This window comes from Carettochelys insculpta, chromosome 1 (assembly GCF_033958435.1).
Source record: "Carettochelys insculpta isolate YL-2023 chromosome 1, ASM3395843v1, whole genome shotgun sequence".
NCBI classification, from domain to species: Eukaryota; Metazoa; Chordata; order Testudines; family Carettochelyidae; genus Carettochelys; species Carettochelys insculpta.
In genome coordinates, this window is record NC_134137.1 from 148,944,131 (window position 1) to 148,963,335 (window position 19,205).

At 41.1% G+C, this 19,205-nt stretch overlaps 1 protein-coding gene across 2 annotated transcripts in view; it reads left to right on the top strand.

Moving 5' to 3' along the window:
- Nucleotides 1-5,679: 5,679 nt before the first annotated feature.
- Nucleotides 5,680-19,205, top strand: part of MOSPD2 (motile sperm domain containing 2) — a 60,920-nt gene continuing 47,394 nt past the window's right edge. Inside the window, exons 1-4 of one of the 2 annotated variants that reach the window (XM_074993210.1) lie at nucleotides 5,680-5,684; nucleotides 6,143-6,206; nucleotides 15,423-15,578; nucleotides 17,700-17,786. In XM_074993210.1, coding sequence (XP_074849311.1) covers nucleotides 15,533-15,578; nucleotides 17,700-17,786 — 133 coding nt within the window. In that variant the 5' untranslated portion in view covers nucleotides 5,680-5,684; nucleotides 6,143-6,206; nucleotides 15,423-15,532. Of the gene's footprint in view, nucleotides 5,685-5,739; nucleotides 5,919-6,142; nucleotides 6,207-15,422; nucleotides 15,579-17,699; nucleotides 17,787-19,205 lie in introns of those variants that run through there. The other variant, XM_074993203.1, reaches the window with a different exon arrangement.

Consider the following 19,205-nt stretch of genomic DNA (forward strand, 5'->3'; position numbering starts at 1 on the left):
CTACTATTGTGGGTAAATAATCTGCCTACACTTGTTTGTTTCTTAATATCTAACCTTGTTTTTCTTTAGTGTTATGCATCACCAGTTATATCACTCCATTATCCAGAATATTTGAAGTTCTGGTAGCCTCCCATTCCCAGGCTTCCAAACATGAAAAAGTTTTCACAGAATCATAGAATAGTAGGACTGGAAGGGACCTCGAGAGGCCATTGAGTCCAGCCCCCTGCCCTCATGGCAGGACCAAGCACTTTCTAGACCATCCCTGAAGGCCATCTATCTAACCTCCTCTTAAATATCTCCAGTGACGGAGATTCTACCACCTCCCTTGGCAATTTGTTCCAGTGTTTGATCACCCTGACAGTTAGGAACTTCTTCCTAATGTCCAACCTGACCCTCCCCTGCTGCAGTTTAAGTCCATTGCCTCTGGTTCTATCCTCAGAGGCAAGGAAGAACAAGTTCCCTCCCTCTGCCTTATGACACCCTTTTAGATACCTGAAAACTGCTATCATGTCCCCCCTCAATCTACTCTTTTCCAAACTAAACAAGCCCAACTCTTTCAGCCTTTCTTCATAGGTCATGTTCTCTAGACCTTTGATCATTCTTGTTGCTCTCGTCTGGACCCTCTCCAATTTCTCCACATCCTTCCTGAACTGCGGTGCCCAGAACTGGACACCATACTCCAGCTGAGGCCTAACCAGCGCAGAGTAGAGCGGGAGAATGACTTCTCGTGTCTTGTTCACAACACATTGTTAATGCATCCTACAATCATGTTTGCTTTTTTTGCAACAGCATCACACTGTTGACTCATATTTAGCTTGTGGTCCACTATAACCCCTAGATCCCTTTCTGCTGTACTCATTCCTAGGCAGTCCTTTCCCATTCTGTATGTGTGACACTGATTGTTCCTTCCTAAGTGAAGCACTTTGCATTTGTCCTTATTAAACTTTATCCTGTTTACCTCAGCCCATTTCTCCAGTTTATCCAGATGCTTTTAAATTATGAGCCTATCCTCCAAAGAAGTTGCAACCCCTCCCAGCTTGGTATCATCTGCAAACTTAATAAGTGTACTTTCTATGTCAATATCTAAATCGTTAATGAAGATATTGAACAGAACCGGTCCTAAAACAGACCCCTGTAGAACCCCACTAGTTATACTTTTCCAGCAGGGGTTCTACTGTATTTTAAATTAATATGATTAATGATGCCTGCATGCAAACAAGGATATTGGTTACAAGCCCATCATTTGGTCCCTACTATAAAGTTCTGAAGTTAGCATGAGGGTTGGCACAGTTCGAAATGCAGGATTGGAAACAAGCACAGCAACTTTTTAATCAAAATTAGAAAAGCAGAATAACAGTTTGTATTTTTACCCTTAATGCTACAAAATCTTTTCGTTATTTTGTGAGCTCAATCCTCGAGGAGGCCATTTAGGGGTCTGGGCAAATAGATTTGTTTATAAAAAAATAAAAAAAAATAAAAAAATTGTCAGGGATGGTACTTGGTCCTGCTGAGGGGCAGGGAACTGGACTCAACAACCTCTTGAGGTCCCTTCCAGCTCTGGACTCAATGACCTCCTCAGGTCCCTTCCAGCTCCATGTATGATATGTATTTAACAACAAGTGTTAATTTACAGATTTCCAACAATCTACAACATAAAATAATTTAAGCTATTTGATAACAAAAGTATATTATTTGACACCAGTGTTCTCTGTAAGATGAGCACTTGGCCAACTGCCCAAGAGAGATCCAGGTGCTGTCCAGCTGATTAGCAGAGTGCCAATAGCCATCCGCAGTGGGCAACATGTGTTTCTATTCATGGTGTACATAACAAAATGTATTTTGCCAATGCATGGAAAAAAATAAATAAAGGGAACACTCTTTGATACACATTTAATCATGACAATTCAAGAAGGCGCTCTAGGAAAAAATTAAACAGACCTGGAAACTGCATCACCAAGAACTCCCAAACTATTTTCTCATGCATAATTCTATTCAGATTTAAATAATTTATTCTTGAGCCGTCAACACACAAAGTTTTACAAAACTTTTTTTTCCAGAATAAGAACACAACTACTCATTGTTGTCCAGGAAAACTTTTTCTTCACAAAATGCATAGGATGGCGGTAACCTGAGCCCAATGAGAGATCACAATTTATACCACAACTACATCATCTTCACATGCTCCTAACAACAAAAGTTAATTTCCACTAGCTGGTCCCACAAATCAACAGTAACTGAAAACAACTTGATTTATATCTGGTTTATTTTCAGCAAGAAAAGAAGCAGATGTCCAAGTGCACAGCTCACAAGGTGACTGCGAAGGGGAGATTCAAATGTTGCCCAGCTGACTGGCTGTGGGTCACTGCCAGCAGCACGTTTATTTTGCACATGAATGGAACAAATTACAAGGAACATTGTTCCCAGCCATATAATAATCTAAATACTTGGCTTGACCACGAGACAAGAAGCTGTAAACCCTCAAAGCAGTAATTGGAAATGCATACATAATTTAATCTAAAGATCAGACAACAACCCTGGCAAAATATATTGACCACCTGGGTGTTACAAGTAACTTTTCAGCTTGTATTTGTGCATGTACTAGTAACTTGTACAAACAAGGCCATCCAATGAACATAACTTAACATCACAGGAATGGGCAAGTAATTTAGTCACTCTGTACATCAGTTCCCCATTTGTAAACCTGAAATAATAGTACTTTCCTACCTCGCAACAGTGATATGAAAATTAATGTCTTGGGGCAGGTCTACATTATGGAGAGAATTCAATCAAAGCTAAGCAATTTGACTTATGATAGTGTAATTCAAGATGATGAAACTTAGATCTACTTATCACAGGGTCTACACTGCCCTAAGTTAAAGGAAGAAACTCTCCCATTGACTTCCTCTTGCTCAACTCATCCCAGTGGAGTACTGAAGTCAATGCCAGAGAGATCAGCAGTCAGTTTTGGGGGTCTTCCCTAGACCTCCTAAATCAACTCCCAGTAGATAGATCGCCCTAGCATCATTCCTATTTGTAGTGGAGAGAAGTCCTCAATGTCATGATCATTAACGTACTTTAGTAATGAAAACCATTCAAAAACCCAAGTTTTATAAATAGGAGACAAAAGGGAAGTTCCTATTTTATGTAGATTCTTATAACATCCTCATCACTGTAATATGTACATGCCATTTCCTAATTTTAAAATTCAGCACAGATAAGACTCAGAACTTGCAACTTATCCATATACGTAGGCCTGTGTGCTGAAATGGTACCTGTCTGTGCCAAGCAAGTTGCAAGATAAGGCAAAGGGTTGCACTGTAATAGGAGTTTCCACATAATAAACTCGCAGAAATAGTATTTTCGTTTAAAAATCAAGTCTACACCTTTGAAAAATTTCAATTAGGAATATTCCAAGAGGAAGGAAATTATTCTAGCCAGTCAGTGAGGAATCCCATTATGCCAAGTACTTTGTAAGACAAAAATAAGTCCCTAAACTACATGTAAAATAAATTGGCCAACACATACTCCAGCATATTTGTATTAAAGCTACAATACTATCTGCTTTGTTTGGCAAAGTAGGAGAGGTTAAAGCGGGCAGACATGATTTGTTCCAGCACCAAAATCTGGAGATTATCCAGTCTTCCATTCATGGCATTTTTTGTCATGGATTCCAACTACCTTCCTATTAAGTTATACTTTGAAAACAATACATAAGATACTAACAAGCTACTTAAACTGTAAGTATTAAAAATTACAATTCACAATAAAAAAACTAATGTGTATTTCAGACATACAGAACATAGGAATATAAGAACAGTACTACTGGGTCAGACTATAGGTCCATCAAGCCCAGTTATCCTTTGAATCACGAACCTGATGAAATATAGCTGCAGCCCACATTCAGAAACAACAATTTGAGTAGCTGCCACTCACAACATCAATATGGAGAGAAATACAAGCTGTAATGCAGTAAGAGACTTATGAGGTGACAATGAATGTGGGCAGAACACTTCAATTCTCTAGTCCAGCGGCTTTCAACCAGTGTGCCCTGAGAACTGTCATCAATATTCCCTTGATGTGGCTCTTTGCAAAAAGGGGGCGGGGAAGAGGGGGGTTGATGGTACCGTGTCAGCTGGGGCTTAAGTAGCCTGAGCCCCAGCTGATACAAGCTTCCTCCATTCCCCTTCTCACTTTGGTGGCTCTTTGCAGAGCTACCAAATGTAGACCTGGCAGGACCTCATTCATGTAGTAAGGCAGCTGAAATGCTGATTCGAGGCCAGAAGAAAAAAGGGCAAGCAGTCCACCACTGCTCCCTGCTGTGGCAAGAGCAAGGAAGCCTGTGGGAGCTGGGGGACATAGTTCAAATGCCACCTTGCAGCTCCAACAGGCTGGTGGATAGGGGAGTCTGCTTTCAGCGGTTACTTATTTACTCAACATCCCTCACATGGCTTTGAACAGATTTTGAAAATGGGTCTGTGCTTCCTAAGACAGTGTATTCTGTGGTGGATCTGAAATGTTAATGTGTTTGATCCTTGTTGTATACACCACTATGTTGCAAACCTCTCCAGTAAGTTTCTAACCATAGTAAATGTAAGCAAAAGTGACTTATGAGCAACTGATTCTGCTGAAAAATGTGGGTGTGCCAAAGAATTGTTTCACTGAAGTGTGCTGCACTATTGTTAAGGTTGGGACCCACTGCTCTAGCCCAGGGGTGAACAAAGTGGGAGGCCAGCCCCATGGGGGTCATGAAATTTCATAAGTGGGGTGCAGCACAATCACATGCTAGGTCTCTGGCTCGTGCAGCTTATTAAAAAAGTTGAAACGTGTTACTGTGTTTACGTATGTGTGGTCACATTTACACACAGATTAATAAAGCTTTTACATCCTACCCACTTATTTTCTTTTGCATTCTGAAAGGCTTTTATTGTCACGTGAACAAAAGTTTCCATTTTCTTGGATTACATTCGACAGGTTTGGGGGGCCCGACATAAAAAAGTTAGCTCACCCCTGCTTTAGTCAGTCAGATAGCTCAGCTCTCAACCAGATAAACACTACTCTTGTAAGACAGAAGGGCCTGATTCTTCCGCCAAAGGGCGGAGGACAAGACACCTTTCCCAACCTGCTCCGCGCACACGCTGTTATGAAGTTCGGATTCACCCTCTTGCCTGGGATTGGGCCAAACGTAGAACTGAGCCCAAACCTCAGCCACAGACTTGGCTGCTCTCAGGTTGCTCCCTCAAGGCTGCTGAGCCCACGCGCAAAGTCATCGGCCTTTAAACAGCCAATCCCACGTCGACAGGTAGAGTAACCAGCCGCCCACCTCATAACGCCAGCCCCTCCCCGGCTGGGCGAGGACCGTGCGGAACACGCGGGGCGGGGCCCGGCGCGCGGTACCTGTTCCTACGCAGCAAGCGCAAAGGCGTCGGAGCCATTACACAAGGTCAAGCCTGCAGCCCCCGCAGCTGCGCTAACTGCTCCACCTGCCCGCCCACCGACCGGTAACGGCCCCAACCCCGCTCCCTTCCCAGCCGCAGCCCTTACCCGCCTCATGCGCCGCTCGTACACCGCCAGCCTCCAAATGACCCGCCACGCAAAGCATTGTGGGAGCGGAAGCACCTCCCTCTTCCGGAAAAGCCACGGGGGGAGGGGGGTGGGATTGGAGGGAGAAACAGACAAGAAACGAGGTGCGGGAGTTGGGCGGGGCCGTCCCTTGGCCGGATGTAGCAGGAGCGGCGCGCGGGCTGACTGACCTGTCGGGGGCCGTGCCGGGAAGCGCGCGGTGTTGGTCCAGCTTAGAGAGCACCTGCCCCCCCTCCGCTCCGCCCGCCCTTTCCGTCACGCGCTTCTCCACCCCCGCGCGCCCTGCTGTCTTGTCACCTGCTGCTGCTGCTCCTGAGGGCAGCGGTACTATGGCTGGTGTGAGTAGTTGCGCGCGACCTGGGCTGTCACCCCCCCGCCCCGCCTCGGCGCCTCCCTGCTGAGGAGCACGCTGACCCCTGGGGGACTTGGGGGGGAAGGGGTTACTTGGCCGGGCATGGAGGCTCCAAAGAAGTGGGACAGGGAGACTGGGGCGGGAGGAGAGGGGCCACCTGGGCAAAAAGGTGTAGCGGGACTTACCCAGGTTTATCCTTTTGTTTCTCAGCAACAGGACAAGGCTGCTTTAATTAGCGAAACCAGACGGCGCTTTGAGAGTGACTATCTGCCAGGTGGGTACGTGGCTGGGAATGGTGTCCACCTAGGTTAGGGTTTCCTGTCTCATCCGTCCCTAGCTGCAGTGCTGGATCAGGATATGTGTTTCTTCATGTAGGTGGCACATTGCGTGGTTTGCACAACCCTTAGTGATTTTGTAAAGCCTGTGTCATTTTGCCATTCTCTTTCCCCATGCACCCAAGTGAGTTGATGTGCGGAGCCTTTCATGTCTAGGTTATGGGGTCTAATACGCATCTATGCCATATGTATTTAAACAAAAAGCCGTCAAGTAGCACTTTAAAGACTAGCAAAATAGTTTATTAGGTGAGCTTTCGTGGGACAGACCCACTTCTTCAGACCATGAAGAAGTGGGTCTGTCCCACGAAAGCTCACCTAATAAACTATTTTGCTAGTCTTTAAAGTGCTACTTGACGGCTTTTTGTTTTGATAGTGTATAGACTAGAACAGCTTCCTCTCTGTTACTATTCAACATATGTATTTAGTGAGTTCTGTGAAATAAGTTGGTTCTTATTCATTTCATTTTCTATTACTGGGAGGACTACATCATTAACCACCACAGTAATTGGAACACTTCTAGTCGGCAGTGTTAGGAGGTCAGGGAGAAAATAGGCATAGTGGTGTTGCAGTTTAACTCCAACTGTTTTTTATGTCTTTATATTACATTAGGACCTAAAAGCTGTAGTCATGAATGAAGACCCCATTGTGCTATATCTGATGTCTCTAAAGAGTTTATAGTTCAAGACCAGACCAGAAAGAGGTTTCTTTGTATCAGTGTTTGCTTCCCCATGTCTGTACTGAAGAAATACATAGGATGACAGTGCATTATTTATCAGAACATCAAACAACCCAATTTAATATTTAACACAGTGAGTCACAATCTGCTTACCATTGTGGATGGCATATGCAACTTTGTGTGTTGTAGGGACCAGCACATCCACATAATATGTGCTATACTACTTGTTTGTCCCTCAGGATGTCACATGGCCCTCAGCTGTGCGCTGATCGGTCTGCAGGCTGCTTGTTTGTTGAGAACTACTACTCTAATATAATCTCAAATGTGGGTTGGCCTTCAGTGTAGATAACCTCTCTCCCCTTTCTACTTAGGAATTTTCAAGTTAATCTATAAATAAAAGGACTCTGAAGCATAAGAGCTGTAATACTGAGTCTGATCAGTGGTCTGTGTAGTCTGGTATCTTGTCTCCAGCAATGGCTACAACCAGAGTTTCAGAAAAATTGTACAAAATAGGGTAGTTGGAGTGACCCTCTCCTGTCTCTCTCCACTCCTTCACCTACCCCTCCTTCCCCCTCCCGCCGCCCCCAGCTTCTGATATAGGTTTAGGTTTGTGTGGAGCATGGTATTACATCCCTAGCCAACCAAAATAGCCATTGACGAATCTATCCTCCATTAATATGTCTATTTCTTTTTTGAACACAGTTATACTTTTGACCATCACAAAATCCTGTAGTGAAGAGCTCTATGGGTTACCTGTGCAAAAAAGTACTTTCTCTAGTTTGTGTTATCCGCTACCTATTAATTTCATTGACAGCTAATTTTGTTTTGTGGAAAAGAGTATATAATACTTGTCAGTTCACTTTTTCTACACCATTCCTGATTTTTGTGAACCTCTATCATAGCCCTATTAGTTGTGTCTTCTGTACGATAAGCAGCTCTAATCTTTTTAATCTCTCCTTTTATGGAAACTGTTCTATTCCCTTCTTCATTTTTGTTGCCCTTCTTGAAAACCTGTTCCTGTTTCATTCTGTCCTTTTTGACATAGGGCAAACAGAAATATTCAAATTGTGGTACACCAGGGATTTATATAGTGGTGTTATGCTATTATCGGTTGTTTAATATCCCTTCACTAATACTTTCTAACTTTCTAGAAGCTTTTTGACTTTTTGAGCTGCAGTTTTAAGAGAACCATAAACAGTGATTTCAATATCGTTTTCCCCCAGAGTATGTATGTAGTTAATTGTACATACTGGAGTCTGTCCTTTTAATATAGGCCTAAAGCCTGCATGTGCACGTGTTTTAATGTTGCACCCCAGTCCTGTTGAGATTAAACAAGTGTTTGTGGGGCTGGGGCATAATAAAAATTCTTGTCACTTTATAGTGAGGCTTACTGCTGTTCCTGTGCTGTTCAGTTTAAAAAACAAAACCAAACCTTTTGAATGCTGCATAATTGAACTTAAATTTAAATTTGATGCTTATTAATCCTAACTTTTTTTGTTTTGTTACAATAGAAACAAGAGGGGCAGCTATGGTTAAGTTTGTATAATGGCCAGCATTCAAACTCCCTGATTACAATTGTTCATAATTGCTGAAACTTTCATCTCTTTCAACTGCAATATTTCAGGCTTGATCTTTGCTTAAAGATGTATCTTTTTGTGTATGTGTGGGAGCAGGGAAACTCAGGGGGTGAGGTGAAATCAGCTATTACTGAATTCAGTGAGTTTTCAGTTCCAGAGGACTGGAGGTGGATATATTTTCCCACTATAAAAAGGCAATTAATTTTGCTACTCTTTAAATGGTCCAGGCAGGTGTAGTGGTTGTAATGGAAATTTTCAGTTTGTCATAAAAATATCGTGATTAAACAGCAGAACTTATAAATTTCCAATGATATTTTTTTCAGCCAACAGCACTTACTAATAGCATGTATTTTATTTGTTAAAACCTTGGTACATATGTACCTTAAGTATATTTTTCTTTGTTCAACTGTTTAAAGCAGGCTCCTGTTCATAGTCGGCCTTCCTTTAACTACAGGTTTTGTGAATTTGTTTAAAGAACAAACCACATGATGTAGATTATACTGCATGAGCACAGCATGCAATATTTACAGACTTCAGTTTTGCTTTGAGAGAGCCAGAAGTTCATCAGAACACCTCTCTTCCTTTTAAATTTCAGGCCTCTCTCTTTCCAGTTGTGGAGCTGTTTATAGATAAATAACATTTGAAAATCTTCACCTTTTATTGGAAAAGTTTTTGTCCTGTTCATCTCATATTCAGAAATGACTTGGCCTTTCTCTGGTTGAGGAGCAATTATGTACTTCTTGAGTGGTGATAGAATTATTAAAGTACATACCATTTAGAAAAAGGAACTTACCATGTCATATGAAATCTACATAAGTAAAGTTGACTTTGACAGTCGCAGAGAGGTAGTTGTATCTTCCAAACCTTGGAAGTTGCTCAGTTACCAGATTACTTTAACATCCCTAGTACAGTAAACTCTTTTATATCTGATACTTATTATCTGGAACGCAAATAACTGGCATTTTAACCATAAGTAAATTTTTAGTTATGTGTTCTATAAGTACAGTATACTGAAAGTAAATACAAATAACTATAGCAAATACAGTATAAGTTTACAGTCAACAATACTACTGTTGTTAGTAAATAAAGTACTCCGCATACATTTTTGTTTCCTAATATCTAATCTTGTTTTTCTTTAGTGTTATACATTGCTGGGTATACCTCTCTATTATCCAGAATATTTGAATATCCAGCAACCTGTTGGTTTTGGGATGCCAGATATGAGAGAGTTTACTGTAACAGCAATATCCTGTATCAATCAGTTTGACTTTTTACTTCTTTTTTGCCTTTGCTAATCCTTCTCACTGCTTAGGAAATTTCCCCAACTGGCCTTATGGTCATGAGCTGCTGCTGTTTCTGTGTTCCTTTCCTTATGTAAGTGGTGTGGTCTTGAAAGAATGCTAATTGTTTTAATGGTAGCTTACTCATTTCCATGCAAAGTCTGTAGTAATAAGTAAGGGAGGAGGATTGAAGAAAACACATAGATATAATTATATTTGAATCATTGAGTCATGTTTTTTCTTACACATCAGAGAGTTTTCAAATGCAATTTTGTAACATTAGTTTGAGATTTTTTCCCCCATATGTAGTTCTATGGGAAATGTAAGGTTTATTCTGGTTCTTATTTAAGGCAATGGCAAATCTGATGTTATCTTTTCAATATGAGTAGGATCAGTCCCTACATATTAAGAATTGTGTGCTGAAAGAACCATGATTTACATATATGGGAAGGGCTCATGGAGGCAAGTGTTGATATTTGTTTTAAAAAAAACAAACAAAAAAAACAAAACCCTCTAATGGAAAGTGTGAGCATGCCTGTTCATATCTGTTTAGGATTCGAAAAATATATTTTTCCAGGCTCTGACATGCAGCAAACTGAGATCTAGCATATTTACATGTGTTTCAATTTATAAAGTGAAAGAATAAGCAAGATATACTATTAGTCACAATTCCTGGCCGGTGGGAGTGATGGGGAAGCAGCCTACAAGTAAGCACAGAGACAAAACTTTCCTGCATTGCGTGAAGAGCCACTTCTTCCTCCCAACAGGAGAGCCCACATGTCAGATGCGGCTTGTGGCTTGCTTTGATTTGGCCTGCAAGGCTCAGGTTTCTCCCACTCCACACCTCCAACAGGGGGACAAGCCGGTGCTGGCTGTCTGGCCCCCAAGGGACTGTGCCCCGCCTCGGCCGTAGGTTTCCCTATAATTGATCTTGGGTGTAATCAGGAAAGACAAAGAAGGAAGCATAGGTGCAGCTGGTACTTTGTGGCTATTAGTAAATAAATATTCTCAATGTAAAGTTAGAGCTTTTCTTGCCTCTTCCATACAAAAGGAAGCATTTTACCTCTTGGCACAAAGACTGTGCAATTGACTGTGTTTCATAATCTTAACAAAGTTTTAAGGTTTCTTAGAAGTGGTTACTAGAGATTGCATTCAATCTGTCAGGCAGGCAATCTGCAGATTTTCTCTGGGTCGACTGCAATCTGATTGATTTAGCTTCTGCTACCTTTCCCATGGTATTGGATAGAATATGTGATTAAGACCTAAACATAAAACATCCATCATTTGATGCTATACCAGTGTTAAGTAATATAGGCTGACCTACACTTGCCCCCAACTTTGAAGGGGGCATGTTAATCAGGGTGACTGGAGATTACTAGTGAAGTGCTGAGATGAGTATGCAGTATGTCATTAAGCTAATTCTCCCCCACAGCAACTTCGAAGCGTCAAACTTCAAAGTGCTGGTGTGCTGGTAGCCACGGGCACTTCGAAATGCCCACAGCTACACACATGCTGGCATTTTGAAGTTTGATGCTTTGAAGTTACTGCAGGGGAGAATTAGCCTAATGAAGTGCTGCTTATTCACTGCAGCAATTCATTAGTAATCTCTGGTTGCTCTGATTAATGTGCCCACTTCGAAGTTGGGGGCAAATGTAGACAAGCCTGTAGTCTCTTAACATCAATCTAAATCAAACTGTTTGTCACTTTCTTCCTGAAAGGTAGGTGACTCTGCAGTGCATAATTTAAATATTCAGAGAATATTTAAATATTCTCTGTTCAGTTTTTTAATTAAAAAAAAAACCAAAAAACAATAATTCTCTGCAGTATAACTGCTGGGGGGTAAGTCCAAAGCTTGGATTCTTAGCTGCTTGGACTGTCTTGGTAAATACTTTACGTGAAAGTGTTATGCTTTGGAGATAATTGTAGTCCGTGAGGGCCCTACGCTATATTTGTATAGAAACAGAACAATTTTCACAACTTGGCACAGAAATGTCCCTATGCTGGACATTTTCAGGGATAAGTGGGTATGGTATTCCATGGGTTTAGACTTTTTGTTTTATGCAGAAGTTTTTAGTCTTCATTTGAGTCATCGGCAAACCCACCTTTTTGTGAAGGTCACTGCTGGTTGACTCCCAAGATTGTGGATATGTGCCACCAAAAAAATCTCTTGGAACTACAGTTATGGCTAAGTAATCCATCTTCATTTCCACTTTTTGGAAATGGTTGTCTCAGATCACTGGTCTGTGAACTGAAACAAAGTTTCAATTGTTTTGATAAAAAAAAAGGTGAATTTACTTAATTTTGCTGTGCTGATTTTAAAAAATGGCATGCATTTTGCTCTATCACGTTAGGATTCTTCCCAAATCAGAAAGGGAAAAAAAGGACATTTTTCAAGCTTTTTATTCCACCTTATGCATAAACACTTGGTAAATAGTAGGTTATAGCTCTTTTAGAAGGTCTATTGTAAGTCCTTGTTAAAGAACAACAGAGCAGAGTGTGAAATTTAACAGCTGAGTAATTTTAAATGATTAGATGCAACTGAATCAACACTCTTCTGACAACTTATGCATTTCACCATCAGTCTCTTTCCAGGGACCAGCAATAATCAGCCATCGTTTTGACATCTCAGCATCCTTGATATCTCTTTTCCATCATCTTGATATCTTGAAATCTTTCCCCTTGCTCTTCACTGACACTTCCAAGAGTTTCAGGAGTATAATCCAGATGGGAGTGCAAAAAATGAGCTTTCAAGCTCATGTTGTATCCAAGGGTCTTTCAGATTTTGTTTAGCATGTTGCCAACAATGTTTTTATAATCGGGACCTTTTGTTATTCCCTAAGAAGTTTTATATGACATTTCTGAAGGCCGCCCAAGCATCTTTCTCTGTGGTGTTCATTGTTTCTTCAAAGTTAGTATCAAGAATCAGTTTTCTGATCTGAGGACCCACAAAGACACCCTCCTTAACTTTTTTGGTAACTCAAAGCTGGGAACTTGTTACAAATGTACTTGAAATGGTCACTGTTCTTGTTTAATGCTTTCACAAATTGTTTAATCAACTCAAGCTTGATGTGGACTGGAGTTAGCAGTACCTTGTTGAGCTCAATCAGTTTTTCATGCATTGCAGTGGGGTCTCAACATTCACAAGGGTTGAGAAGCCTTGCGAATGTTGAATTTAGTGAATATGACAGCCCCTGGTGCTCACTGCCCGAGGCAAGTGGCGGCTGCTGGCACTCCCTGCCCTGGGGCCCAGGGAAGCAGCTGCTTCAGTCGCTCACGAATAATTGAATTCGCGAACCTTAGGTTCGTGAATATTGAGACACTACTGTACTTCCTTGGAGCCGGGAGTCAGACTCTTCCTTGGTGGCCACCATTTCCTTATCCAGTGAAGATCTCTTGCTTTGCTATCCCATTCACATAAAAAGCATGACATTTTTGTGTAACCAAAATATAAAATAACGCAAATATCATTCAAAACATAAAACAATGAAACCATTCTGTTTTGTTACTTCTATGAGATATAATATAATAATTTGGCGATCCTCTTCAACAAAATTAAGCTAGGTGGCATTCATTTTGACAAATTCAATCAATTTGAGGTATTTTTGTTTGCAAGTTCTTGAAAATACGTCACATCATATAATGTGTAATGCATTATAAAAGTATTTTTTTTGAAAAAGTGGATGTCAGTTTTCAGAAAATCTGTACATCATGGACAAAAATTGGTATAATTTTTGAACTCAGCACCCCAAAATTAGTTGAGGACAGTTATTTGTTCTCAAACAATGGAACCCATGCAGGAGGGTGAAGTAATTACTTTGTAAATTATGAACAACATTTAATTTATTGAGGAAGATCTTACCAGGATCTTTCTGGGACTGGAAATCTGAAGAGGTAAGAGATTCCAGTGGGGAAAATCTTTCTCCTCTGGAGCTGATAAGCTCTGTTGTTTGTTCTGCGCATTTTATAAACTTTTAAGACTTAAGCACAAAAGCTCATGACCTAATACATTTGTTAGGGTATGTCACACAGCAGTCTTATTCCGAAATAAGCTATTCTGGAACAACATCAGGCAAAATATTTCCATTAGAGGCAGGGAAGTGTTAGAATACATGATGGTGGTGAGAACCCATCTGGAGTACTGTTTTTATACAATTCTGGTCTCCCATGCAAAAGTGCTGATTCTATTCATGGGCTGTTCTGGGACACACATACGCTCAGGGGGAAAAAAAAAAAAAAAGGGTGCTCAACACCCAGGAGCCAGAGCTTTAGCATGGAATGTGATGATTTCTATGCTGTTAACATCTGTCCTTAGGGAAGGGAGTTTGTTGGAAAACAGAGGCTGTGTTTTCCCTAGTTTGTTTATGGGCAGTTTATGTGAAACAATTAAAGCCTTACTGTTCAGGAACGTTCTAGTTATTACTTGGAGTTTGGGGTCTTGGACTAGATGACATTTGAGGTCCCTTCCAGTAATCGGTTATAATTGGTTGAGAAATAAAATAGCTAGTAGATGCAGGTTTATATGGAATTTCCTACAGAAGTGGATGCATTTTGCTTCTACCTATCTCCAAAAAAGTGTTCCTAGACACTTAATTTTCTTGATTACTGTACTGACATGTATTTTAAGGGAGTAGAGACCTTTCAAAAGGCAAGGTGGAATAGTCTGATATTCCAATTTTAATACTAGTGCTGTCGAGGTCAGGGCATTGTGATTATAGATAGTTTTCAAAAATTATAGCATCATAAAAAATTGTCAGACCTCTCTCTCACATAGGTATTCTGCAACTCCAAAATTTCAAACAGATAAATATAAAGTTAAGACCTATATTTTTGTTCAACTGAAAAAAATCATAGTTGATATATCAAAATGACACAAGCAAAAATCGAATTCTGCCAAACCTAAATATAACTGGGGTACACAGTTGATCAAGCAAAAATATTTTACAACTGTGTATCTTATGGTAAGTCTCAGTGATTTAAACTGTAGAAAAAGTAAATTAAATTAATGGTAGTATTCTTGATCTTAAATAAAGTGAATGTCACAATGCTGAGAATTCCTCCATTTCACTTCAGGAACAATGTGTGTGAGTTTTACATTTGTCCATTTCTGTACCACTTTATATGCCCTTTCTTGAAGGATGGTAAATGCCTATGATAAACCAGTTTAGAAAATCCAGACAAGACCTGATGTATCTGAGTCTGTGAATGTGTGTGTGCATATCGTTACAAAACTTTGAGAAGTCCAGATCTTTTAGACTTTGTCTGCTATTAGAAAGTAATCTGTCTTTCTGTATGCTTGAGGAAAAAGACGGGAAAAACTTAAATGGTTGTCATGCATGTACAATTATTTTTTGTCAATGTTGGTGTTTTTCTTTTAATAAAATTCAAAAAAAATGCATCTTTTCCAGTCCTGAGAAATATTTCTTCTTAATAAATTCCACTTTTTAGTGTAATTGATAAATATTTTCAATATCTTTCATTTCAGAGGTGCTTAAGTATGCTGAAATCTTTGAGATATTTATATTCCCAAGCAGATCTCTGCCCCTGAAATTTGCCCAGTTTCAATTTTATAATATTTCTGTAGTATACAGTATAACATTAAAAAAATTCCATTTTTTAAATTAGATAAATCAGATAAATATGATTCCAGAGATGTGGAAAGATTGCGGCAAGATAATAACTGGGTTGAAAATTATTTACTTTGGCGTCATGATGTGGTGGATGATACGTTGAAGATGATCGATGAAAGCTTTCAGTGGAGGAAGGAATACATGGTCAACGGTAAGATGTCATTTACTACTGATTAATGTTTTGTCAGTCAGGCCTGCCTTCGGAGGCAGGGGTGCAGTTCCCCTGTGGCCAGGGAGTTCAAAAGGGCCTAGGAATGCTGGCTACCACTACTGCAGAAGTTGCAGTGTCTAGAGCTCTGGGCCCTTTAATTTGCTGCTGGAGTGCCATGTGGGCCTCTCCAGACAGCGTTCAGGGCTGGGGGGGGCGGTGCTGAGCTGCCCCCAGCTCTGCCTTTCTGTGAGAGGCCCCACCCCTTCTGAGAGCATGGAGTTGGAGGATCCCACACCTTGCCCAGGGGCCCAGCAAGGCTATCAAACTCCCACCCCCACCTGCAGAGGTTAGTTTCTTATTAAACTGTACCCTATATGTACAATTTAATTAAACACCCGTTCAAATGGCAATATAATTTTTTCTTTGTCGAGTTGCCATATAAATCACTAATTGTGCTTTATAATTTAGCGTGGTTGCATTTTGGGCAATGAAGCTATGCAATAGACTAATAGCGTGAAGATAATCTGTAGTTTTGAAAATATCAGGGTGTTTCGTGGACTTCAGTTCTTTCCATGTTCCTCAGGTGCAAACCTCTACAGAAATAAATTTCCCTTCCTTTCGGTTTTAAAATTCTTCAGGGAGGAAGTGGTCCACAGGTGGAAAGACTCATATGCTACAAGGTCATGAACTAATAATTCATTATATGCTCTCTTACTAAGACCAAAGTACAATCTTTCCAGCTCAGTAAATGAGTTTAAACCTGTGAAGTGCTGTCATTGCATTAATTACTGTAGTGTCCACAGTTTCTAGTCAAAACAATATTCTTTGTGCTGTATAACCACAGAAAGAAAGCCCCTGCCCCAAACAGGTTAACAGTCTACATAACCTTCTGTTAGGGGCCATTGACCCACAGAAAAATCAGTTACAGGCTACACTCAAACAAAAACCTCATTCAACTTGCCTGTAGTCAAGGCCTGATTAACTCTTCTGGGGGTGGTCCAAGACTATTAGGTTGTTTTGAGCCTCCTAGGTTCCAGGAAGGGACCAAAATAAGGTGTTGGGGAAGGGCTGTGTCTGGGGGTGTAGGCTTTGAGGTAGGACTGGGGATGAGGCATTTGGGGTATAGGAGGGAGCTCAGGAAGTGCAGTGGTGGTGGGCATACAGGTCCTAAGCAGAAGCTAGGGTGCTGCAGCAGCCTCATGGTGTGGGAAGGAGTGCAGGGTGATGGGGGGGACAAGCACATGGCTCATTTTGGGCCCCACTGCCCTGTGCTCACCTGCAGGTATCACTCCCTGCAGCTCTCCTTGGCTGGGAATTCTGTCCAGTGGGTGCTGCAGAAGGGGAACCTGCAGATGTGGGCTGCACAAGCACAGAGCTTCCAGTGATGATGCAGCTCTAGCCCAGTGGAGGGGATGACAGTGTGCCTGCCCCCCCGAGCTTGGCAGGATTGTATAATAGGCAGAGGCTTTAATGTCTGTAACTAGGGCCCTGGGCTAAGTGGGCCTCGAAAAACATCTGGACTTTTGGCAGCCCAAACATCTCTTCACTGGGCCTCTCTTCACCCAGGGCGCTAGGCTGCGGCCCCAAAAGGCTCTTTCTTAGTCTGACCCTGCCTATAATGGGAATGGGCTTTAGGCACCGGTGCTCATGCTCCAGTCCTGCTCGGGGCTTTCGCCCCTGGCGTGAAGACTTGCAGTGCGCTGTATCAAATTGAGCAGGGGGCTGGATCTGTCCTGTGGACTGGAGGTTCCCCAGCCCTGGTCTGAATAAAGAAATGTTACAACAAGTGGGTGTTACAGAGAGTACATGCAGGAGGGAGGCCAGTGCTAACAAAATATTTGTAGGTCTTTATTCCTCCAGCCTTTAATATCTAATTTGTTTTCCACTCTCTCCCCAATACTTTTCTGGTATAGTTTAAAACAGAAAAGTGGGAAAGAAAGTAGTTTGCAAACAAATTAACTGTAAAATAGAGGGCTCAATCTATCTCACACATATGAAGCTTATTTTCAATATGAAGTTTCTCATACTGTTCAGACATTCAGTAGCATCTTGTAGTGACTTTTAAACAGAAAAAGGACACAATACCAATTTTCTATAATAACTTTTCTGTTTGCTTTGCAGACTTGTCTGAATCCATCCTTCCAAAATGGTTATTTGAAAATGGTGCTCTCTATCTCCATGGATATGATAAAGAGGGTTACAAGTTATGTAAGTATCATGCACACTTATATTTTCAATTATCTTTTAGTGTGTGTGTGTGTTTTGTGTGAAATATATATCTAAATAAATACATTTTCATATTGGCAGCTGCTAAAATGCTGTAATCAATTACTTATAAGGAGCTACTTGTATGAAAAAAAGAGAGAATCAAGTGATGTTTTTTTTTTTCCATTAATATCTGACAAATAGGTCGTGGACAAATGGTTACATTGCAGTATGTGATCAAAAATGAGATGTATAGCCTTGCTTGTTGAATCCAAGAGTCTTTTACTAGAGAGAGAAATTCTTCAGCATTCACATTTTGTAGCTTGAAATTCGGCACTCTCCTTTTTAGCTTTCCTGATACTAAAAAGCTCATTAGGATTGCATTCAGGTTTCCTTCATTAATGTTGCATCATGTTTCAGTTCGGTAATGCAGTTTAAAAATGTTCAATTAACATGCTATGTTTGTATCTCTTTGGCTGGAAACATACAGCCATGATTAAGGCTGCGATTTAGTCACAGAAGCTGTGAAGTCCAGCTGCCTCTGTGATGGTTGGGAGCTGCAAAGTTGTCTGCTTGGGAATGAGGCTGTGGGATGCTTCTCCTTTGTGCATCATCACTCATCCCCCCCACCCCCACCTGCGCGCAGTAGCAGGGAGCTACAGGGCAGCTGGGAGCAACATGTCTGGCCTTTTTCCTGCATTCCCTAGCTGCTACAGGCATGTGCTCGTCCCTGCATTTGTTCTGCTAGAACAAGTGTGGAGATCTGTAGATTCTCGTTTTGTCAGAGAGATATTTTGGTAAAAGTTAGGGACGGGTCATGACTTCCATGGATTCTTCTATTTTGCCCATGACCCATCCATGACTTGGACTAAAAATGTCTGTGACAAGACCTTAACATTAATCATGAGCCTCGTCTACAGGACAGTATATTGTCCTTGCACTCACTTGTTTACGAAACAAACTGGTATAGCTGTAATACCATACTCGTACACACATACTTGAAATGGTGCACAAGTTTTCATATCATTGTTTGAACTAAACATACTGAGAGAGGCCGTTATTCAGTAGCAGTACAGTACAGGCAACAAACTCTGGCGTTGCAGCTGCAGTGGTGTCAATTAGTTTTTCCAGTTCTCTTGTCGTTCTTCCAGGTTGCCTTTGACAGCCCAATCATATGGCAAATCCTTTCATTGTTAGCAGCATGCCGACGCAAGAACACTCAAGTACAGGTTGAATCTCTCTAATCCAGCACACTCGTGTGTGGCAACATCTGTGTTCCAGCGTGATTTTAGTTAGCTGGGTGTTCAGTTTATCATGTGTGGCCAAGTTTCCCATGGTCCCAGAAAGTTTATGTACAGACACACCTGTATTGACTCTGTGTTCTGTGGTGTTATTTAACTTTAATTTATCCCTAAATATTGT